At 58.6% G+C, this 23,016-nt stretch overlaps 1 protein-coding gene across 2 annotated transcripts; it reads right to left on the bottom strand.

Annotated features, from left to right (window-relative positions):
• Window positions 1-6,302: 6,302 nt before the first annotated feature.
• Window positions 6,303-21,926, bottom strand: FHOD1 (formin homology 2 domain containing 1). Of its 2 annotated transcripts, XM_065029033.1 has the most exons (24): window positions 21,702-21,926; window positions 16,005-16,111; window positions 15,803-15,867; window positions 14,389-14,456; window positions 14,197-14,302; window positions 13,910-14,004; window positions 13,541-13,652; window positions 13,132-13,226; window positions 12,892-13,035; window positions 12,558-12,772; window positions 12,292-12,402; window positions 11,991-12,014; window positions 11,418-11,471; window positions 10,841-11,007; window positions 9,699-10,594; window positions 9,294-9,446; window positions 8,951-9,133; window positions 8,558-8,677; window positions 8,187-8,348; window positions 7,897-8,087; window positions 7,629-7,821; window positions 7,396-7,549; window positions 7,116-7,292; window positions 6,303-6,730 (listed from the first exon to the last, which is right to left on the bottom strand). In XM_065029033.1, the coding sequence occupies exons 1-24, from the start codon at window positions 21,870-21,872 to the stop codon at window positions 6,648-6,650; spliced, it is 3,846 nt and encodes a 1,281-aa protein (XP_064885105.1). In that variant the 5' UTR covers window positions 21,873-21,926; the 3' UTR covers window positions 6,303-6,647. The 2 variants fall into 2 exon arrangements, with proteins under 2 accessions (XP_064885105.1, XP_005504849.3); XM_005504792.4 differs by lacking the exons at window positions 11,418-11,471; window positions 11,991-12,014.
• Between the last annotated feature and the right edge of the window lie 1,090 nt (window positions 21,927-23,016).

Genomic DNA, 23,016 nt, shown 5'->3' on the forward strand with positions numbered 1-23,016 from the left:
CCTCAGTGCCCTCTGTGTGGAGGGTGAGATGCTTTTGTGTGCCAGGATCAACACTGGTCTCTGATCCTGGAGGAGCCAGGCTATGCCAGCCAGGCTGCCATCTGTGCCAGTTGGCCCTGCCAGATTCCACAAGCCCTGGCATGGTGGTGGCAATGGCAACAGATGCCTGTGCCATCCTTCTTGGAAACAACCCCTGTGGTACCTGTGAAAAAACGCATTTCGTCAGCGGAGACAGTGGTAGCTCTGCAAAAGTGCAGAGTCAAACAGGCTGGGGTGGTTTTGCTGGGGTGTGGTGGTGGGACCTCGCTGGGTTCACAGCCCTGCTCCTCCAGGCAGGAGAATGCCAGGAATGCCGGCAAGGTAGAGGAGAAGGAGGAGGGATGTTGCCAGCTGCATGGCCGTGGGCTGTCCCTCAGGGATCCACTCACTTGTGGCACAGGGCTACTGAACTCGGTGAAGATTATGGAGGTGGCCACAAGGCAGAGCTTTGGGGGATTTGGGTTCTGAAGAGTATCCTGTTAAACACCCCAATCCCATTGCTTCACCAGGGCTTGAAAAGTTGTTGAATGGTTGTTTTCCAAAGATGTGGTCTCCAGAGAGAGAATCCCTCGCCGCACCGGCTGAACCAGAGCTGCTGGGGCATGCAAGGGAGCAGGGTGAGGGATACGGTGTTTTACAGAGAGAGACAGAACATAGAGTCTGCACTGATGGTGGTGTTTCAGTAAGGGCTGTTCCCAAATTGCAACATGAATTGACACATCTCCTTGAAAGTTGGGTTGGCTGTCCATCCAACCATCTCTTCCAGAGTTCCTCATGCATGGTCTCAGGATGCCTTTCTTGTGAGACACCTCAAAGATGGGTTGTAGATAGCCATGGTGTGCTCTGTTGGCCACAGTCAGGGCTTTCCATGGATGCCCTCACCAAGAGGTCTGCTGCAGCAGGGCTGGACCACCAGCACCCTTTGCCAGCTTTGGCTGTTCCCCAGCTCTCCCCAACAAGGCCAGCGTGTGCTTAGGGTGACCTTGGTGACTATTCCCTTGAAGACAGCACCTGGCCTTGTTCATCTTCCCATTGCTCAACACCCGAGGGTGCCTCCCAGCCGTGCTGCGCTGTTAGGAAACGCTAGTGATAGCCCCATTACCTTTTGACCTACTCGAGCTCTTCCGTACCATTGTGCTAATTAGAGCTCACCTTTTCAGGGGAAGCGGGGCTGGTTAGACCGCAGCCACCTCCCACACCCTTCCTGGGCTGCTCATGCAGGTCCCTGGGGGACAGACACCACGTCTTCCTAGTGCTCCCCTTGCCCTAGGCTGTTCCTCCAGCTCCATGGAGCCTCCCATGACTAACAGGTTTTGAGATAATTGTTCCACTCCCTAATCTCATCTGCAGAAGATTCATGACATTGTTTTCAACAATGCCATGAGCCATTTCCCGGGGCTCTAAGCCCATGAGGGATGTGATTCATCCACACTGCTCCCACAGGTACTTAATCTTCTCCAAAACAGTAAGTCCTCCTTCTACAGCTTTATCTCCTTAGGAAACACCAGCCAGGCGAACATCTCACAGGACACTTCTGTGTGTTCAAGGCTGATGGAAGCTTGTGCCAGCACTCATATCCTTGCACAGGTCATGGAGTATAGTCCTTCCCCGGGAGCAGCTGTCTCAGGAGAGGGGACCATGGGTGTGGGACCCCCTTGGCCGTCACTTGTGGGCTGGGTACCTACCATGGACCATCAAGCGCATGGGAAAGGGGATGCTGGAAGTGTTCCTTGCTAACAAAATCTCATTTTTTTCCCATGCCATGTCGTCAAAGAGCCCTTGGGATGTATGTGGGTCCACCCTTCTTCACAGCGAAGACGTGGGACCCTGGAGCCCATTGGTGTCTGGGGCCAGAGACAGTTTAGGGGTGACAAAGGCCATTGCACTGCCTGGAATTAACTTTCATTTTGACCCAATGTGTCTTGCAGAGGACAGTGATTAATCACTCCCAGCATCAAGTATTTTGTCCTACCACTGAACTCGCTCTGTTCTACTGGTTCTGGTTGGACTTTGCTCCCTGTTATTGTGGCTTTTTTCTCTGGGGAGGGCAGATCCTCAGGTGGCTGTAATTCAGCTAAACCAGGCTCAACTCCAGGAGACGTTTCCTGCACCCAATGTTTTAACATCCTCGTGATCCTTCCTCAAGCCTTGGGCATGTAAACAAAACACAGGGTCTACCAAAGCCCAGCCTGGAGGCACTCCCCACAGCATGGCCACCCTGAGCCACAGTCACCCAAGAAGCCACTTTGACCCTTTGTGCTGGGATCTTCTCTCCCTTCTCCCTGCCAAGGACTTTCCATCCCTTGTTCCATCCAACTTACTCTGAGCCATGACCAATGACTTTTGGGGGGCTTTCCTTGCATTTTACTGCCATAGAACACAGGTGACCATTTGCATCCATCATCCTGTGCACCCTCCAACCTGTGTGTCCCAGCTGTGATGCCCCATTGGTGGGATCAGCCTGAGTCCCAGGCCTGGATCCTCCATCTATGGGGGTTTCCACGCACCTCGGCTGGATGGTGGGCACAGCACCAACCTCTCCCCAGCTCCTGGCAGGACTTCTCTGCTCCTGAAGCAGCTCCTTCAGGAGGACCAGGGCTGCTACCCAGGGCAGCCTTCTGACAGCCGCGGAGCATCAAGCTGAGCTCTGACCCCACACCCCGCTCCCTGCAAATCCCCTCGGCTCCAGAAAATTCCTGCCCCTGTCTTGTTTTTTTCAGATTGCACAGAATCCCCCGGTATTTACAAAACACAGCTCCGCTTCCAACTGTGTTCATGGCTTCAGGAGAGGTTTCACCTTCTGGGAAGCCACTCCCCAGCCTGACCTTGAGCTCTTTCACCCTAGTAAGGACCCCGTGTCACCATGCCTGCTCGCCCACATGACCCTGGCAGCCCCTTTGCCAGCCAGGCTTTGTGCACCACAGCTCTCCAAACAAGCTGGTTTTGGGCTGCAGGGACCTTGCTCCTTCGACCTGGCTGGGAAGCGTTGGTGACACTCCAAAGTGCTCCTGGTTCTGCTAATGCCTTGCACTCTATATTCCCCATCTCCTGGGACATGTGTGGTACCCATGCCAGGCTTGCTTTGCCAGCCCAGCATCACCCTCCCATCTCCCATCTCTTCCATGCTCATCACAGGGCCTCTACCTTCATATTAGGGTGATGGGGACAGAGGAAATGTGGCTCTCCCTTGACCACCAGACAGATGCCAGGGGAAGCCATCTGGGTCACACTCCAGGTGATGTTCTGCCACCTCTGCACCCCGGGGAGAGGGCAGTAGGTCACGGCAGCAGTGACCTGGTTCCTGTCCCATGCCTCTGTCTGCTGCAGAAGGTGGTTGCAGAGCAGAGCATGTTGCCAGCCTCAGGTTGCTCAAGAGGGTTGGGGCCAGGCGGTAGAGAAGGAATCCTCCAGCTGAGACAGCAGGAGGAATTCCGGGGAGGCAGACGATTGCAATGCTCCTGGGAGGTGGCCAGCGGGCACCAGCACTTGCAAGAAGTGCTCTGGATGGCTCCAACCTGTGAACAAAAGTGAAGTTGTGCTGTTCCTGGTTGGATTTGTGTTTCTTATGCAAGGTGGAGGGGCTTTGTGGCTACCATGAGCCCAGGACCATGGGTGGTCTCCAGTTGAGCTTGGAGACAGCAGTGGGGACATGTCCACATGGCACAAAGGTTGGAGCTAACTTCAGAACATGGTGGCAAAGAGGACCCTGTGCTGGAACAGTCCCTAGGAAAGTGCTGGCAGGGTGGTGTGGAGGAGGCAGGGGACATCTTCCAGCACAGGCTCTGGAAGGGGTGGAAGTGGGTCTCCACCACCAAACTGCTAGAGAAGAGGGTAAATATGGTAGCAAGTGAAGCTGGGCTCATTTCTGCTGTCCCCTGCTCACCCCCCCATCTGGATGGGGGCCAGGGACAAGCGCTGGAGAGACAGCCGGGTGCAGGGGGACAGGAGCTTGTCCCTGCCAGCCAGACAAATGGCCAGGACCAAGGACACGACTGTCATCCCGCTGGGGACACAGAAGCAGCAGAATGTCCCGCTGGCGAAAGAGAGGGGGGTGCAGCCCCCCTGGGTGCTGTGGAAGGGAGAACAGAAAACCGAAGGCCAGCAGCAAGTGCCCAAAGAATGGCAGGACACGAGGCGTCACTTCGCGTGGCCTCACCATGTGTGTGGCCGCCGTGCCCCCTCGTGGCAGCAGGACAGAGCTGGTGGCCCTGGGCTGGCGTGGGCAGGAGACACACAGGGGCTGAGCCCAGGCGTGGGCAGGGATGGAGGTGCCGGGTTCCACAAGGTTACTTGGCAGGTTCACTTCATCCCACCCAGAGCATCTTCCTTGGGGGTGTGGCACCCCAGCCCAAACTCTGCTGATGTTGCCCTGTGTCCACACCAAGCCTCATGTGGCAGCCCACAAATCTGCCTCTGCTTGCAAAGGAGCCTCCAGCATCATCCCACCCCCTCTCCTTCCTGGGGGACTGTGTGTGCCTGGTGTTTTTTTGGCATAAACTACTTGCACCACGGCCAAGCCAAGCACTTCAGGCGCCACTCAAGGGCAGCGTGTGCCTGGGGACCGATGGGGAATCCCGGAAATATCACCAAGGCTGCAAAAAAAAACAAAACACACAACTAGCTGGAAAATATAAACAGGGGTTGATGAAGGCCTCTGCTGAGGACATGGCCTCCCCAAGTGCTGCCAAATCACTTGGGAGTGGTGGGGCATTTCCCAGCAGCCTGCCTCAGTTTCCCCCAGCAAGCCCTTGGGAGCAACAGTCCTGGGGTTGTCATGTGTATTGTGTCACTTTGGATACCTGGGGCAGGTGCAGGGAGCCAGGAAGATGCTTTCCTATCCCTTTCTCCTTCCTCTGTGCATCCAAGTGGCTCATTGTTGTCTGTTATGATCTCTTCGTCCTCTCTTTGCAGCCCCAAGTCAAGCACCTGGAGGGCAGGAGAACCAGACCATGACTTGAGGCACCTCTGGGACACCTGCAGCTCTTGGCATGGCATCCCCCTGTCCCCAAAGCCACCCAGGACCATTGCAGGCACCTTGCAAGCTGGGGCAGACTGGCACTGCCCGGCTGCTCTGAGGCCACCAATGCATCCAGCCTCACAGAGAGGGACAACCCTGGACAGAGGTCAACTGGGAAAAAGAAGCTGCCCTGCCCGGTGAAGTTTTTCTTCATTCCTTGAAAGCCACAGAGACCTGCTGCGCGGGATTCAGGGCTGGAGGCAGCGCCGGGGCAGCGCCAAGGTGGAGCTACCGTGATGGATGACATGACATTGTTCCCAAATGCCTCTGCCACAGGTGACGGTACCCAAAGCACTGCAGCTGGCAGAGGGGGATGCTCAGAAATGGTGCTGACCCACTGTCTAGCACCCATGGGGAGCATCATGGCCAGCATCGAGCACGGGATTTAATCCGTGCCCAGGATGGCAGGAACGGTGCTGGACCAGGAGGTGGCATGTTCCTGTCTGGACACCTCCCAGGCCCCACAGGTACAGGCAGCTGCTGCCCTGGCTGCATTTACACCATGAGGCAGCCTGTCTCTGCCCAGCACAGGGAGATGTTTACAAGGCTTGCAGCTTGGCCAGGGCCAGGTTCACAGAGGACAGTGTGGCTGCCGTGCCCTGGACCTGCTCCAGGAGTGGAACAACCCTGCCTCGGACCCAGGTTCTGATCTGGCTAAAATCCCCCCAGGAGAAGTGCGTAAGGGAGAGGTGAGTTTTGGGATGTGGCATGTACCCTTGATAATGCTGCACCGTGGCCTCACGCTTGAGCTGCCACTCCAGCCTTGAGCGTGCAGCCTTGAGCCTGGCAGCAGTCCTTGCTCCTTCTGGCAGGGTCCCCCTGGGTGCCCCAGTACAGGGGGGATCATGCTGTCCCTGGGAGGGATGATGGTGCCTGCAAGCCACAGGGCTGGCTGCTGCAGGCCGAGTGCTGGCCCTGGGCAGCAGGACTGGGCATGCAGCAGGAGGGATGCTGGCTTGGCTCAGGTGAGGGTACCACATCACCCCAGCCTGTTGGGGCTCTGCTGGGATGGAGACACCAGGATCCCCTGGCAGGGCTCACCCTGGGACTTTGCTGGCAGCATCCAGGTCCTGCTCGGGACTACAGCAACAGCTTCCCCAGGGATGCTGGAGGGACCATCACTCCTTATCTCCTGCCACGGCCCTCAGCAGTGCCTGCTTCAGCCCACGGCATCAAGAGCCTCCAGCATCCCAGCCCAGCAGCAGAGTGACCTGGGCACAGGGACAAGGGACACTGGCAGCCAGCAGCACATCAGATCACTTTATTGCCACAGTGGCCACGGGCCAGACCCAGGTCTCAGAGCGGGTCTCTGGGTCCAGCCCCTTGACCCCTCTAATACTGTTGAGAAGATGAACCACGAGCCTCCACCCCCACACACGAGCGCTGAGCGTCCTCCATCCTGACCAGCATGGAGCAGCTCCTGGGCATCACTCCCATCCGCTTTCTGCACCTCCGGGAGCTGGAGACCAGCAGGAAAAGGTGAAACGAAGTGTGCAGAGTGTGTCAGGCCTGGAGCAGCAAGGGGCTGCCACCACGTCCTGCCTTGAGGGCTACTGGTAGTGAGAAGCAGCAGGAGCCCTCTTGGGCCACCTCAAACCTCCATGCCAGGTGCTCGCCCCAGGCCCAGCGCCTGCACCAGGTCATCGCTGAGCCCACTCTTCAGCGTCCGTCTCACTGCAGGAAGAGAAGAACATGGCACTGGCAGTGCTGGCAGCAGCACATGTGGTCTCCATGTACCCAGTGCCTGCCCAGGCACGGTGGCCCTGGGGAGGGGAGTGGTGAGGGGAGTGCAAGGACATGGTCTGGTCTCAGGGTACCTCCAGTTGTGGCCTGGTAGGCTCAACAAAGGTGGCCAGTGGGGAAGAAGTCAGGCAGGGCATGGGGACACAGAATTGGGACAAGGCATGGGGACGGAACACAGGAACAGAGATGGGATGGGGACACAAAGATGGGAAAGAGCATCTGGGTGGGTCCCATTGCTATGGGGCAGAGTACAGGAACAGGGGCAGACCATAGGGACAGAGACAGGACAGGGCACAGAGACAGGGATGGGACTTACAGGACTTCCTATTGCCGCGGGACCTCCTGCGCTCCTTGTTGGCACAGGGCCGGGGGTTGGCATTGTGAGTCACTGATTTCACCAGTCGGTCCATGATTTCATCTGAAGCATCATCTGGGGAGCTGGGAACATCCTCTTGGGCTGGAGAGCCCTGGGTTGGGGTGGTGTGTCCTGTCCCTGCATGGGGACAACAGGGATGCTGGCATCAGCCATGCCCAACTAGCCGGCCATGCCCAACCAGCCAGCCATGCCTCGCATGCCTCTGCCACCCCACTCCTACCCCGGCTGGCCCGGCTGCGGCGGGCAGGGGCATCTGTGGGGGAGGCCAGTAGGTTCTTCATGCTTTCGTGTCCCGTTTCCATCTGCTCCTCAGGGCTGCTGGACACCACGGCGGGTGGCGGAGCAGCCTCAGCAATGCCAGAGAACTTCTCAGTCTGCAGCAGGAGGAGAGGTGGGTGTTGGGGACCTGGGGGACATCACCTGGTGGCAGTGGCCAGCCAGGTCTCCCTGTACCTCGGTGATGAGCCGTCCACGGGTCTTGTTGCGCTCGCGGTGGGCAGCCCGTTTCTTCTGCTGCTGCAGGACGCGCTCCCGGCAGGTGCGGTACTCCAGAGCGAACTCCCGCAGCAGCTTGCAGATGGTTGTCACCTTCACGTCCCGCACTGTGCTCGCCGGGTACCCCAGGTACAGCAGGAAGGAGTGAAACCTGCAGTGACATCGGTTATGGTAGCCCACCAATGGGACTGCAGGGTTCCCATCCCCAGGACCTTGAGCCACTGACCTGTTGAGGACACGCCTGTGCACCACCTTCAAGACGACAATGCGCTGGGTGCTGTCCTTGAGGAAGTCTGTCAGCTTGCTCTTCAGCACCGGCTTAGTCTCATGCTTAGCGATCACCTTCAGGTTGTCCCACGAGGTCCTGCACCTCCGCTCCAGCTGCATCAGGCTGTTGGCCAGCTCGTCAAAGTCAACCTGGAAGAGTGAGACACCAGTCCTCAGTCACGCTGGGGGAACTGGGCAGACGTGGGACCCATACCCTTGCCTTGCCAGGTGTCATCTGGCTGGCCTCACCTTGGCAGAGCGGGTGATGGAGGCGATCTCTGAGTAGAGGTCGGTGGTTTCTGGGAATTTCTCTACCACCATCTGGCAGAGGTGGTAGAGCAGGGATTGCCGGTGCACTGTGTCCTTCACTTCTGAGACCTTCTCCAGGTAGCCCAGCTCAAAGCCTCTGCTCTGAAACCCCAATGGACTCAGCAAGGCCTCTCCATCCCTCCTCCAGCAGACCTCCATTCTCCAGATCCATTGGGCCCCCACCAGCACCACCCAGCCTCAGGTGCCATCCCAGGCTTCTCATGGTCCCTCTTGGGTACCCATGTACCATGGTGGGTCCTGTCCTTGTGGCATTCAAGACAGGCCACATCCCTCTGCACCCTGCTCCTCACCTGGGAGCCATTCAAGAAGTTGCCCATGGCCAGCAGCGTGGCCAGGATGCACTTGAAGGTGTGATTTCTGGCCAGCTGCTCCATGCCCACCTTCAGATCAAAGAGTGGCTCTGCAATCTCCTGGTTGAGGAAAGAGATGCAGGTGAGACCCCTTGGCCACCCTCTCCCTTGGGAGCTTCAGCATTTGCCCTTTCCCATGAGGACAACCACACTTTGGTCAACCCAAGCCCATGATTGCCTTGGAGACCTGCAGCCTGTCCCCAGCCATGATGGCACCTCCCAAACTTAGACATGGCTGGTTCCAACCAGGAATAGGCTTGGCTCAGTGCTCAGCACTGCTGGGGCTGGCAGTGGTGAGGGGGTGGAGGGCAGATGTGGTACATGGCTCTGTACCTGCTCCAGGCTCTCATAGTCCAGCTTGAAGGCCCAGAGCTGGAGCCTGGGCGTGAGGTCACTGATGGAAGACAGGGCAAGCAGGAACTGCTCCGCAGAGCCCAAGGGCACATCAGGGTTGGCCATTTGGGCTTCTTGGATCTTCTGCTTCTCCTCCTCAGTTGGGACCATGGTCAAGATTTTCTAGAGCAGGCAAAGCAGGATGTGTTAAGCTCCAGACATGTCACCATGGGATATGTCACCCCAGGGCTGGCAGCACAGATGTCATGGCACAGTGGCCTCTTGGCCAGGGGAAATGACCCACACGAGCACCTTGGAGGGGCCGAGCTTCTCTGGTGCTCACCTCAATCCCTTCCTTATTGACCGCAAACTCATCGAAGTTCAGCACAGCCGTCTTGATGATGTGCACAGGTGGCAGCACTGTGAGACCAATGTTGATGGCGTTGCTCCTCTTGGGGTCCAGCACCACCACCACCTTCTTCCCATCGATGGCCTTCTGCAAGAAGGACAGGATGGATGAGAACAGACAGAGAAAGGGCTCACCTTCATGAAAACACCATGGACATGGGGAGCAGATCAGGGACCTGGTGATGAGCCAGACCCGCGTACTGCCCATCACTATCCCCACAGAGCCTCTGGGCTCCTCAGCGTAGGGTAAGGGTGACGGTCCCCACCTAGGGTCCCTCCAGCAACTAAGAGACTCAAACCCTCAAACCCCCTTGGCTGATGGGTGCCAGCCTGCTGGTACCTTTGAAGTTGGTGCTTCTTTTGACCTTGACTCAAAGAGATGCTCCAGTTTGGCAGCATTGACCTCAACGCTCTGCAGGGATGCCCATAATGTTGCCTGGCCGAACCTTCCTGGCCCCACAGTGCCATCCAGCTGCTTCAGCTCCTTCCAGAAGAGCTTCACTGTCCTTTTTTTCTTGGCCTGGGAGGGGCCATCTGTTGCTGTGAGGCCTGGCAGCCCTGGAGGGGGTGGGCAGCCAGGGACTGAAGGAGGTGGAGGTGGAGGCGGTGGGCAGCCAGGGAACGCAGGAGGTGGCGGTGGAGGTGGTGGGCAACCAGGGATCATGGGAGGTGGAGGTGGAGGTGGTGGGCAACCAGGGATGGCAGGAGGTGGAGGGGGAGCCATGAGGCTTCCAGCACTTGTTGCTTCAATGCTGGGAGAGAGGAAGGAGCCATTGGCCATGGGGCCCGTGTCCAGGATGTCAAAGTCTTCTTCTTCCCCCAAATCAGTGAAGTCCAGGTCCTTGATCTTCAGCTGCCCAGGGCTGGCCTCCAGGCGCTCCCATGTCAGCTCTGCATCCTTCTTGATGGGCATCATCCCAGTGTTCTCCAGCTTCTGCGTGTGAGTCTCCGCATCTACACTGGACATGGCACGTGCCAGCTTGGCATGGGCACTGGCCACTGGCCCGTCTGGAGCCCTGCCACAGAGCCGGGCGCCCTCTTGCTCTCGGTTGCTACCTCCTTCCATGTCTGTGTCCACCTCACCCTGGACCAGGGGGGACGATGGTCCCTTGGGGAAGACCTTCTCCCTCCCCGGCTCTGAGGAGCCCTTGGCGTAGAGCATGTCCAGCATGAACTTGGTGTCAGAGGAGATGGTGCTGCAGGAGTCGGTGGTGTCCGGCTGAGCCAGGCGAGACCCTGCGGGGACATGGGGAGATGCTGGGACAGCCCGTTTGGAGAGGCAGGTACTGCTAGGGTAAGGGTCCCGCTCCCCAGGGGGTGTGCTCGGATGGCAGTGTTCAGAGCAGGACGGGGAGGTACTACCCTGCTCCCCCATGGCTCTGGTTTTCACAGGTGTGGGCTGGGGGCAGAGGTGCCACTGACACCCACCCCAGAGACCCCCATGAGCCCGGAGCCAGGAACACACATCCTAGCAGCACCTACTTATGCTGGGTGTCTCTGTGCCTGGCTCAGGGGTGCCGCTGTCCCTGTCCCACAAGAAAGAAGCAGGATGCTCCAGCGCAGCATCGCTGAGGACGTCAAGCCGTCCCTTGGCCATGGAAGAGATCTTCTCCTTCTGGGCTGCAGCCAGGTTCTCCAAGAAGCGAGCTCTGTGAGACAGGGGCAGATGTTGGCTGGGAGCAAGCCAGGGACAGGGATGATGGGGACAACCAGCAAACCACGCCATGTCACACTGCACAGCCAGCCCCCTGAAACACCCTGCACTAGTCACACCACAGCAGGGACCTGGAGGATTCAACCTTCTCCAAGCCCGGCAGAGAGACAGGTGACACCACCACAGCTCAGGGACAGGGATGCCACAGCCCCTGAAGGCTTATCCCATCGATGTGTCGCCATCACCTATCAGACCCATGGACCTGGTGCTCACCACAACCCTCATCCAAAAGCTGCAAAACCCAGGAGGGCCTCCAGGCAGAGACTCGTGGGGACCCTCCTGCGCCTCATGCCCTGCTGGCCTGAGGAAGCGCATGCCTGGAGACACACGCATGCCTCTACTTACTCAAACTTCCTCAAAATAGGCTTGTCCCCATGCAAGGAGGGGACATCCTCCCGCCTGAGGGAAAACAGGGGTTAGACCCCACTGGCAGCAGCCCCCCACTGCAGCTCATGCACCCCTGCACGCACCCACCTGGCCAGCACAGGACCCTTGCCCTGCTGTCACCCTGGGGTTTATGGGGAGCTGGGAGACCCCAAGCAAGTCCCCTCCTGCCTGGGCACTACATGGCATTGGGTGCTGGTGAGACAGGGCACTGTCCCCCCGAACCAGAGCCACTCAGTTTGCCACCAGGATGGTGATGCCAGCCCCCTCCCAGCCCCAGGTGGGGCATTGCCACCCCCAGCAGGGACACTCCGCCCAAGAAGTGAGAGATCAGAGGGCGCCATCACCCTGTGGGGGATGCTGGAAATGAGGGGAGCAGGCTGGGGTCCCACAGGCAGGGTTGAGAGGGGAGAGCTGAGGGATGGGGCAGCGAGATGGGTGCAGGGGGCAGCAAGGTGGGTGCAGGGCAGTGCCCGCTCCCGACGGAGCATCATGCCAGGAGGGAGCACACGCTTGCAGAGCCCAGGCACTTACCAGACAGGAGCCGTTTGGCGCAGCCTGCAAAAGGAAAGATAGAAAGAGTGGGCAGAGGAGAGGGCAAGCGTGGGCAGAAAAGAGGAGCAAGAAGGAGCTGGAGCAGAGCTGTGTGTCCCTGAGGATGCCCTGCAGCCCCTAGATGGACCCTGTTGGATGTCCACTCCCCAGTCACGATTCTCTTCAGTCCCAGTGCCAGTCCAGACCATTTTCCCGGGGGACAGGCACACTCCACGCTCCTGGGAGCGCCCCAACAGCCCTGGGGGACCCCCCATACACCCAGCCCCTCCTGGCTGCTTACTTGTAGACACTGCGCTCGCCCAGGCCCGGGGGCTGCTCCTTCTCAGCCTGGGGAGAGGCCAGGGACAGCCGCACCGTGGACGCACTGTTGTAGATGCTGCCAGGACAGGGCCTGGAAGAGGAGGTCACAGGGACTGAGAGCAGGTCCTGCAGAGCTGTCCTCCATCCTGGCACCAGGGATGGACCCAAGCGTGGCTCCCACCACATCCCAGCATCTTCACCATCCTGGAAGCATCCCCACTATGGGCCACCTCCAGCCACACTTACTCTGCCGGGCTGCTCGGTGCGGGGACTGCTGGGGTGTCCTCAGTGGGGGGCTCCTTCGGGGTGCCAGGGGACCCCTGGAGTGGCTGGGCATCGGGGCTGGGCTCCGGGCACCCACCCTGTGATCGCCACCCACGCCGGCCCTCGTCCGTCCTCCTCCGCTCCTTGCGTCCCCCTGAGGGTGGCTCTTCCACATCATCCTCCAGCTTGAGAGCACTCTGCGGAGAGGCCGTGGGGGCATGGCACTGGGCACGGCCCCCCTGCTACCCCACACACCCACCCTCCCTGCTGCCACAGGATGTGGCGTGTGGCTGGATCCCACAGGAGCCCCACTCACTTCATAGAGTGTGAACTGCTGCTTCAAGTCGAGGTCGGTGCCCTTGCTGCCCAGGTACTGCTGCACCACCCGCTCCATGCCCTGCTGCTCCAGGCAGTCCGTCACGTCGTAGAAGGTGTCCTGGTCCGGGAGGGCTGCCAGCGTCTGAGCAGGACCAGAGGGATGCTGCTGGGACTGGTGTGACCCACACCAAGCCCCACCAGCGTGGCATCACAGGGATGCCCAGCTACTTCTCCGGACCTTGTTGATCAGTGTCATGGTGAACACCAGCAGCTCCGTGTCAGCCCCATGGCGCTGCTCCAGGATGGCCATCAGGTTGGACCATGGGCAAGTTCCTGGGAAAAGTGGCATGTGCAGGTGACATGCAGTAGGAAATAGCCTCAAATTGTGCCAGGGGAGGTTTAGATTAGATATTAGGAAAAATTTATTCATGGAAAGGGTTGTCAGGCATTGGAACAGGTTGCCCAGGGAAGTGGTGGAGTCACCATCCGTGGGAGGGGTTTAAAAGATGCGGAGATTAGGTTCTTAGGGTCATGGCTTAGTGACAGTGTTGGGTTAATGGTTGGACTCTATGATCTTGAGGGTCTCTTCCAAACAAAATGATTTTATGACCAGTGGGGACCTCATGGGTGGTTGGGGCTGCACCCACCTCTTGTCTGGTCCACAGCGTTGACAGCGCGGATGAGGAGCAGGGCGTTGGGCTCTGTGTACTCCACGAACACCAGCAGCAGCTTCAGTGCCATCTTCACCACCAGGCGAAACTGGGACAAGGGACGACAGCTGGGACAGTGGCAGGGGGCTGCCAGGGCACTGTGGGGTGGTTGTGCCCATGCCCCAGGGCTGGGGGCTTTGCTGTGGGGCCAGGGACCAGCCCGCAGCTGTGATGCTGATGGCTGGGGTGCACCAGGAAGGGACCTGGAGCGGGACCCTCTTACTCAGGCACTGTGCCCAGGGGACAGCAACAGGCGGGGGTGCAGCAGGGGGCACAGGCAGGCCCCCAAGGGCAGCAGGTGCTTACCGGGCTTCCCGACAGCGTGTACAGCCACTGGACAGTCTCATTGTGGTTGATGACACCCTGCATTCCGTCCACAAAAAGCATGATCTGGCTCAGGGCTGCAAGGCAGAGAGCAGGCAGGTCACGGCGGGGCAGGCAGGGCTGTGACAGGGCTTCCCCAGCATCAGCACACCAAGGGCAAGGTCTGGCAGCTTCCTGCAAGGCATCCCAGCCAAACTCACTCTCCCCCGACCCCTGCATGCCAGCCTTCCCCCCCAAGGATGAGAAGTGCCCTGTACCCAAATACCAACCACGGAGGATGTAATTCTGGTAGTTCTGGTCAGCCTCTGCCCCCACTTTGATCAGACACGTCAACCCATCCAGGTTCACAAACTCTGGCACCAGGTCCTTGTCCTCCTGTGGGGTGAAGGCCAGGCATTACCGCAGTGTGGGAAGGCAAGAGGGGGCAACCCTGAACCCCCACTGTGCCAGCATCACCGTACCTGAAAGAGCTGCTTGAGGGAAAAGAGTGAGCGTCGCAGCTCTGGCCCCTGCGAGTTGTACAGCTTCTCTGGAAGGAAAAGAGAGATGTGGTGGGATGGTCTGACCTGCAGGGGCTCGCTGCTGAACCAGGGCTCCAAAATGCTCCCTGCTGCCCGGGAAAGCCCCTTGTCCTGGCTCAACCGCTGTGCCGTCACCCCAGCAAGCCGGCACCGCATGGCTGTCAGACACACAGGGTGGAAGCAGCTGCAGCTCCACAACTACTCATTTCAGCCCTGCCACCTCCCTATTTCCTTTATTTTTTTTTTTCTGCCCAGCAATGACATAAATATCCCCTCTGGTTTCCTGTGCAGAACCGAAACAGGAACACGGGCAGGAGGCAGAGCTACTTATAGCCGTTGCTCCCCAGGCACAGCCTTGGCACGGTCCCAGAGCCCCCAGCAGCACCACAGCTTGGGAAGAACCACAGGATGGGGACGGGAAGGATGGCAGCATGACACCAGCTGCTTGGGAACAAAAGGATGGTCACCAGGCTGGAGGCTGGATGGAGATTACGTGCTCATGGGGATGGTGCCTGTGGTAGAAGCCAGCACATAGCAGAGTCGAAAAGCTCTGCTTAAACTAGCAGAGACCAAATACATCAGGAGCCAGTGCTTCCCACATCCCAAAATTGAGTTATCCAAGCATCCCGAGTTATTTGGGTCAGTTTCAGAGCTGTAACAAGCCAAAACCAAGCTGTCCAAGGAGGCCTTCAGACATGCCGATGAGGGCTCTGCAAAACACGAGGTCTCAGCAGCCTCCTCCACTCACTTATCGGCTTGTCAGAGAGGGAAAGCAGAGCAGCCCGGGGCTCAGCTGGAGCCTGGGAACTGCCGGCAAAGAGCACGACCCCGACCCCGGGCTTCCTGCAGGGAGAGGGCTCCACGCTGTGCCCCTTCCCGCACTGCTCGGGAAGCTGATGCCCGGCTCACGTTTTGCTCTGCTCGGCACTTGCTTTCCCCCCGCTAAGGAGAAAAAAGGCTTGAGACTCCCGAATATTTTGCAGGACCTGCCCGAAGCCGCAGCAGCGTTTTCTGCTGTGTGAGAGGTATTTGTTTATATCCTCCAAAACTATATATAGAACTTGACTGAATGACCCAGAATATCTGCAGTGGGCGGTGGGCTCTCAGCCAAAGAGGCAAGAGTTCCAGTCTCTGTGGATGGAGGGGATTAACCCAGCAGTTCCCCATCAGCATGATGGGGACCATGTCCCCTGCACCTCTAGGAGGGGTTACAGGGTGGCAGCAGCCCTGAGCTGCATTGTTCCCTGTCTCCATCCCAAAAAGCCAAACGTGGAGGCCAAACCCACTCTGTGTTTGGGGGGGAGTGACCTGCCAGCCCCAGGCCAGCCCGGAGGAAGAAGCAGCCCTGACTCACCAATGATGGCGTGGACTCGGACGGAGAGCTGCGTGCGCAGGATCAGAGTGGGCCGTCTCCCCTTCCTAAGGTAGGGCGAAATATCATGTGAGAACCTACACTGGGACCACCACGGCCCCTCACCCATGGCCCCTGGTGCTCACATGCATGTGGGGTCCCCGTGTCCCATCCCCATAGGGCTTGGGTACCCCACGTGTCTCACCTGACCTCCTCATAGAAACCCTCCAGATCATCCTTCTGTTCCAATAGGGACAAGTCAAGGTCCAGGTAGTGTCCGGAGGGTGAGACCTGCAGTGTGCAGTCCTCCAGCTGGGGATGGAGACAAACCGGCTGAGCCCCTGTGCCCATCAGCATCCCCGGAGCCACCCTCCTGCCCTCACTGAACCCACCAGGCATTTGAATCAGGGTGGCAGGTCCCACCCTGTCCTTGAGCACTGGCCCTGCAGAGAGATTCCCCAGCACCTCAGCCTGATGGCAGATTAAGGGAGAAATGTGGAGCCCCAGGCTAGGAAAAGGCAGAGCAAGGGTGGCGGCACTGCCACCAGGCACCTCATAAACTGCTTGGGTAGGAGCCCCAGCAAGAGGCTGACCCGTTCCCTGGGGCTCCCCTGAGTCAGCCAGGGTGTGACCTGGGTAGGATCCATCTCCTCCAGGGCTCGTGTCACTGTCTGGGCAGATGAATCACCTCCGCCTGGGGGACTGGATCTGCGTGAACTGCCACGGCACCTGGGCAAAACCCACGGGGATGGCAGCCTCTGGCTAAGCCCCCTGCTTCTCCTAGTTTGTCCCACCTCTGAGGGCCTGACGCTCCTTTCCAAAACTGCACAGCAGTGCTGTGTAACTGCTTAAGGAGCCAAGGACCAGGGATAAAACCTCACTATTGGGTTTTATAATAAAACCCTGCCCTGACTACTCTCGGGCAGGCTGGCGACGCACAGCAATGCTGGGTACGGCTCCTGTATCTCTCTGAGGTTGTTTTCCATGAAAGCCCCATCTCCTCAAGTCACAAGATCATGCAAGAGCTCAGACGTATGACTTCACCATAAGTTTGATGACAAAAGAGAGGGCAAGGAAAAATGCCACATGCATTAATTAATAACCTTGACTAAGCCTCGGGATAATTTGGCGGGACACTGCCGTTGGGATGGATACATTAGTTATGTTGTTAGTGTCTTGCTCCACCTCCCGTGGTTGCTGGTCATGCCAGCCCGTCATGGCAACGTGTACCAAACACAGGCTGCTGGCACCGAGCAAATGCTCCTGGCTGCCAACTCTGCCTCCACGGCAGGTATTGCTAATCCCACACGTAGGGTTTGCTTGCTGGGGAAAGCTTACACTCCTGCACCAGGAAAGGGCTCTCCTGGGCATCCCTGCATCCTCCTGGGCATCCCCATAGCCATCCCTGCATCCTCCTGGGAATCCCCATAGCCATCCCTGCATCCTCCTGGGCATTCAAACACAGTGAAGAGAACCTCACAGCTCCAGGACAAAGCTTTGCCATCTCTGGGCTGCCAGAGTCCTGACAAGCTGGAGTTAATGTCCCCAGCTCCTACCAGGGCCAGTGACATGGCCCAGCTGGCGGGGGAGGCCAAGCCCCTGGGACACGACCCTGCATGTTTCCCATGCGAGCTTGGCAGTGCTCCCCACAAGGGATGATGCTCTGAGAGCTGGGTCCGGGTTTGGCTGCGACCCCCCTGGCGAGCATCAACCCTCAGGGATGGAAATGGGCTGTCCCCTGCCAAAAATCCCAGGGCAGCACTTCCGCACCAGGGAGCACTGACTGCCCCAGGGCCAGGGTTAGTCCTGCACCCTTGGATGAGGTTTTGAACCATCCAGGATCTGAGCCGGGACCTCAGGGTTGTGCTGGTGGGGACGGCACATTGGAGCCATGGGGTTCTGACAGCTCCTGGTGCAGGGTGGCTGTGATCCATCCATCTCCTGCCTGTAAAAGTGTTTTAAAATGAGCTGGGCTTTGAGAGTCATGAGGACACGCAGGCAGAGCGGAGCTGGGGAAGAAGAGAGTGTCCCACGCTCACACATCCAGCCCACGGCTCCAGGGAGCCCCAGCCATGCCACAGCAGCACTGATGTCCTCCATCCATCCTGTCGCTTCAAACTTGAGGCATGAGGAAGGTGGAAACACACGGATCTCCCTGATCCTACCAACACCCAGCAGCTGTGGCTGCTTCAAAGCTTAGCAAGGGCACACATGCCAGGCAAGCGAGTTCCCAGGGAAAGTCGACTCCCCCCACAGCTGGACTGTCCCCCCCAAACCATGGGTGTGTGGTGGAGACATCTCCACCTCTGAGACAGAGGCATCCTCCACCCACAGCTGAACTCATGCCACCCACCACAGCATCACATCTTCCTGCTTGTCCCTATCATGGCATCCCCATGTGGGAGGATGCTCCAAGGCCGAGCAGTGAATCTCCTCTTTATCTGCCAGCAGAGGAAACACTTTCCCCCAGTCTCTAGCACTTTATTTTTGTGGTAACAACAATTTATCAATGTTGCTGTGGCTCTTCTAGGAAGGCTATGGGGAAATTACAGAAAAAAAAAATATATTATTTGCTCCAGCTGAGGCAGAGCTTGAGGCAGCAGTTAAACACAAGGCCCCGGTGGGTCAGAAACACCCAGCATCAGAAGCTTCTGCTCACCCTCACAAAACACATGGAGAGTGATGGTTTGTAGAGCTATGCCACAGAAGCAACCCCAGCCAGCAACCAGGTACATTCACCACGATTCGATTTCAGGGCTACGAAGGGTGTTTATTGCCAGGGCACTCAGTTGCAGTCCCCTCTCCGCTTCTGCCTGATGGATGGCAGCAAGTGGATGGGAGTGCTGCCATTGCCTTATCATGGAGGGGAAAAAAATACCCAGGTCAGGAGGGATCTCTGGAGGTCACTCAGAGTTGGCCCAGCACTGCACACTTGCTCGCACACATTCCCTCTTGAAGCTCCTCCATCCAGACTTGTTGCTCATTATCTGATCCCTCATTTCTCATCAACAGCAGGAGGATCAGAGCCCTGGCAAGCAGCAGGTGTACTGGTAAGGCTATGGCACAAGTGTCAGGCCACAGCTCCTGTCCCAGAAGCCACACGAGGACCGTGCCGGGTGCCGGCGAGCGACGAAGTTGCTGAGCATCAGTACTCAGCTCTAAGCATCGGGTAAGAGTCAGACAGCAGAGCTTCAAAGCAGTTAAGTTGGGGGGAAGGCAGCGCTGCCGATGACCCTGTCTCACCACTTTCGTGCTTGCCAGAGGTTAAGTGGAGAAAAGAGTGTCCATGAAGTCCCCCTTGAGCTGGATAGGAGAGAACCAGCAGGGCTGGTGTGACAGGGCTTGTGCGATGGGGCTTGCGTACTTCACATGTGCACTGAGGTCACCCCAGCAGCTCTCCTCTAGCAAGCCTGAGAGCTCACAGTGAGTGGAAGAGCGAGCTGATGACCCTGAGGCCGGCGAGCTGTTTGCTCTTCCCCAGGTTTCCGGGAGAGGAAAGAGAAAGCAGAGCTCCAGCCCGTTGGGTTTTGCAATTGTTTGGAAAAATCCCTAGATTCAGAGGCAAGATAGTGCCGGGAGCAAGGGAGAACAGTGGCCTTTGGGGACTGAAGGGACAGCCAAAAAAATCTGTCCTGCCAAAACCTGCCTGTGGAGGCTCAGAAAACCCCCACACCCAGCACAAGCATCACCCAAGGGTATCAGAAAAATGCTGGAAAGCTGGAGAAGATAGTATCGGCCTGGAGCCGAACAATGCGGTGGCAGCAAACAAAGCGGGAAAGTATTTTCAAGCACAAACAAGCTTTCCGGAGAGCATGAAAAAGTCATCAGTGGCGGGTCGCACTCAGGGAGAGGAAGCACTGAGCATGTCCTGGGGCAGGACAGGCTGTTCAAGGCAGCAATGCCGGCACAAGAAACCTCCTGCTCATCATCTCCAGGTTGCTCCCAGCTCAGGGAGCAGCTTTGCTGTGCCCAGGAAGGACAGGAGCCGGCTGGTCCCCCACAGCAGCTCATCCCCTGGGTGCCTGTGATTCAGTCCTCCACCGATGATGCAGGGACCCCCAGCTCAGCTCCTTCCTGGCTGTTGCGTCCTCCTCCCGGTGCCTTGCAGCTCCAGGCACACTGCCCAGTGCACGTCACCTCAGGACAAGCTTGGCACCGGGCATCCCCAGCTGAATTTTTTACAGCTGGTTCCTTGGGAAAAATCCGACTGTTCATTTACTAATTTTAGGGTGGCGAGTAATGGAGTTACCTGGCGCAAAGGGCACCAAGGGAGGTTTCAGGCAGTCGTGCCAGGGTAACGATGTCTGCATGGCTCTTGGCTGCCAGCTCCAAATTTGGACTGAATTGGGTGGCTCAGGAGACTGACCTCACTTTGCAGGGTGTAAATCCTGTGTCAGGAGGCTCCTGATGGAGACTTTGGCTTGTGCAAACACAAGCGAGCACCCCAGCTTGTCACATTGGGACAGAGCTTTGCGTAATGAAGGCAGCATGTTTTTTAACTTATATAGCCAAGAATCTGGCTTAAAACCCCAAAGCAGGGTCCTAGCCGCTCACCTGTGATTTTGCCATGGGTTGATGCACAGAAAACACAGAAAAAAACATCTGGAGCTTGGCTTTGGCAGGTAACAGAGACTGAACCCCCGGGGATTAATAGACCTCTGCTGGGCATGGGATCTCCCTGCAATGCTCCTGCCCTTGGGAACGTCGTGTCCAGCTCCCCGTGCTACCACAGCAGCATCCCAGGCCGGCGATCCCGTTACACAGCCAGCTCCTGCCCAGGGAGGAGAGCTCATGCCTGAAATTTGAGTTTGCTCCATTCGTCATGTCTCAGAGCTGCTTGTTCCCAAACAAACTCCGTTTAGTCACCACCTAAAAATCCCATGACGGCGACAACATGAGACGTGGTTGCTTTGCTCCAAGAAAAAATGAAAAGGGGGATAATAGGGAGGGGTTTTTAGTGCAAGCAAAGGTCTCACAGTGATTCCCTCTCCCTTGGCAGGTCAGCAAGCTCAGTGCCAGGCACACCAAGCCGATTTGCCCCTCCTGCTGTCCCCATCTCTCCCGGGCAGGGCACACTCCCCCTGCCTGCCTGGGTTCCTGCTTCCCTTGCCTGCACGACAGAGATGCTCAGCCATTACCAAAGGTCTACCGGGTCCCATGTTTATGAGGAGGAAAACAAGCCTGTCCCCATCCTGTAAAGGATGCTCTGAAGGCATCATGCCAACAGAAGATACCCAGGACGGAAGGTCCCCCGTGTCCTCCACTCCCCAGATCCTGTTTCCCAGCCTGGATCAGCCCCGACGGCACACAAGCAAGACACGGCACCTCACTGCAGCTCAGCCTCCCGCCTTTCTGCCGGCCGGAGGAAATTGCTCAGCACGAATTTCCGCACCGTTCTCCAGCAGCAAAGCTGCAGCTGAACTGGAGGGACGAGGGAGCTGGTGGCCCTACAGCTCCCCCGTCACCTCCCCAAGGCACATGTGCTGCAGCAAGCGGGGACGCTGGCCTGGTCCCCGGTGTCAAGGAGCTGGTGTGCTTCCACGGAGGCTCAACTCCGCTCCCGATAGCCGGTGGGGAAGAGGGATGCTGGCGTGAAAGCACGCTGCCCCGCTCAGCCCCGGCAACACGGGAATGGACTCCTGCCCTTGTTCTGCTTCCCCCCTGCCCGGGTTCCCCCTGCTCTGGGCAAGCACATCCTCTTCCTCCCCGCCGACTCATCCGGGGCCGCCCGAGGACTGGCATTTCCCGCCGGGGCTCACGGATTCTGCCGTAACTCACTCCGGGAGCGCTGCCCGCGCTCCGGCGGGGACACACCGCACCATCCCTCGCCCCTCCGCTCCTTCCAGCCGACAACCCCCGCCCTGCCCGGTGGCCTCCCTGCCTTCTCCCGGCTCCCCCTCACCGGCAGCGGGGCCCCGAGCAGGCGGTGCAGCGCGGGCAGCTGCACGCCCAGGGCCAGCGCCTCCTCCACGGCGTAAACCGGAGCTCGCCGCGGCTCCGGGAAACTGCCGCAGCCGAAAGGATCCGCGTCCTCCAGGTACTGAACCCGGCATGGAACCACCGCCTCCGCCATGGCAGCGCCGCTGCCGCCCTGCCGCGCCGCTCCGCCAGGGGTGGGGGCGGAGAAGCCCCGCCCCCCTCCCGGCCCCTCCCGGCCACGCCCCTCCCCGGTATCGGGTGCTCGGTGCTCGGCGCGCCCTCCCGCGGGCTTTCCGGCGGCTGCCGGTTCGGGATGCCTCCCGCCGCGGAGCAATGCTCCGCCGGGATGCTCCGGCATCAGGGATGCTGCAGTCCCCGGGAGGCTTCGGGCTGCCCCGGAGTGTCCGGTGGGGCTGCTCGCCCCCGGTGAACTGGAGCACGGGTGGGCGGCTGGGCTGAAAGTCCCTCTTCTGGGGCATGTGGGAAAGCGGCGGAGAAATTAGCTGCCCTGTCCTGGGCAGCCCGGAGCCAGGCGTGCAGCAGTACTTCCCGAGCAGCGGCACAACCCCCGGAGACAGTGTTGATGCTAATGAGGGTGCTTTGCATCCAAGGTGTTGATGGATGATGTAGTGTTCATTGCCATGCTTGGAAAGGAGCACTCAAAGGAGAGCCAGGACCCCCAGCAGAACACAGCGCAGACCACAGCTGCTCCAGGGGTGGGACTGGGGACACAGGAAGGTCTCATCACTCTTGGACTCCACATGAAGCACCACTGGGCACACTGAGCACAGCCCAGCAAGGCAAAGATTTTGCAAAGGGAATTTTAATTTCTTTTTGACTGATTACCTGGGCAGTGGTGGTGGCCTGACACGATGGAGCACTGGGCAGGGAGCCTTCCCCTCACCTCCGGCTCCAGCCTGGGCTCCCAGTAGCAGTGAGGCATGAGTGGACTGTGGGGTGCTTAGCAGAGATGCCCAAGCAGCAGCATGGGTCAGGTCCAAGAGGTCAGGGTGGCAGGGCATGACCAGCCTGGGGGAGGCAAAACAAAGGGAAGATTTAATCGTATCTTTGACAAGTTAAAAGGGGAGTGGGAGGCAGTTTCTCCTCAGCTTCAGCACTTGTGAGGCCGTTCCTGTGCTGCCTTTCCTGGCAGGATCCGGCTGGCAGGGGGTGGCAGCAGTGACTGCTTTTTCCAGCTGTTTTCTTCTGCTGGAAAATGTTTGCTGCACATTTGTGCTGGGTCAGAGAGATGTGAAGAGGTGATGCCACTGAGGCTGCCAGGGAGGCGTCCTGGAACT

This window comes from Columba livia, chromosome 13 (genome assembly GCF_036013475.1).
Source record: "Columba livia isolate bColLiv1 breed racing homer chromosome 13, bColLiv1.pat.W.v2, whole genome shotgun sequence".
Taxonomy (NCBI): Eukaryota; Metazoa; Chordata; class Aves; order Columbiformes; family Columbidae; genus Columba; species Columba livia.

What these genes read in the sequence shown, in the direction of transcription:
- FHOD1 (XM_065029033.1), bottom strand. Translation starts at nt 21,872, where the DNA reads ATGGCGGAGGCGGTGGTTCCATGCCGGGTTCAGTACCTGGAGGACGCG. An exon ending in CACAGAGACACCCAGCATAA is followed by an intron (nt 10,595 to 10,840) that starts GTAGGTGCTGCT and finishes ATGTCCCCGCAG; the next exon opens with GGTCTCGCCTGGCTCAGCCG. An exon ending in AAGAAGCACCAACTTCAAAG is followed by an intron (nt 9,447 to 9,698) that starts GTACCAGCAGGC and finishes TCCTTCTTGCAG; the next exon opens with AAGGCCATCGATGGGAAGAA.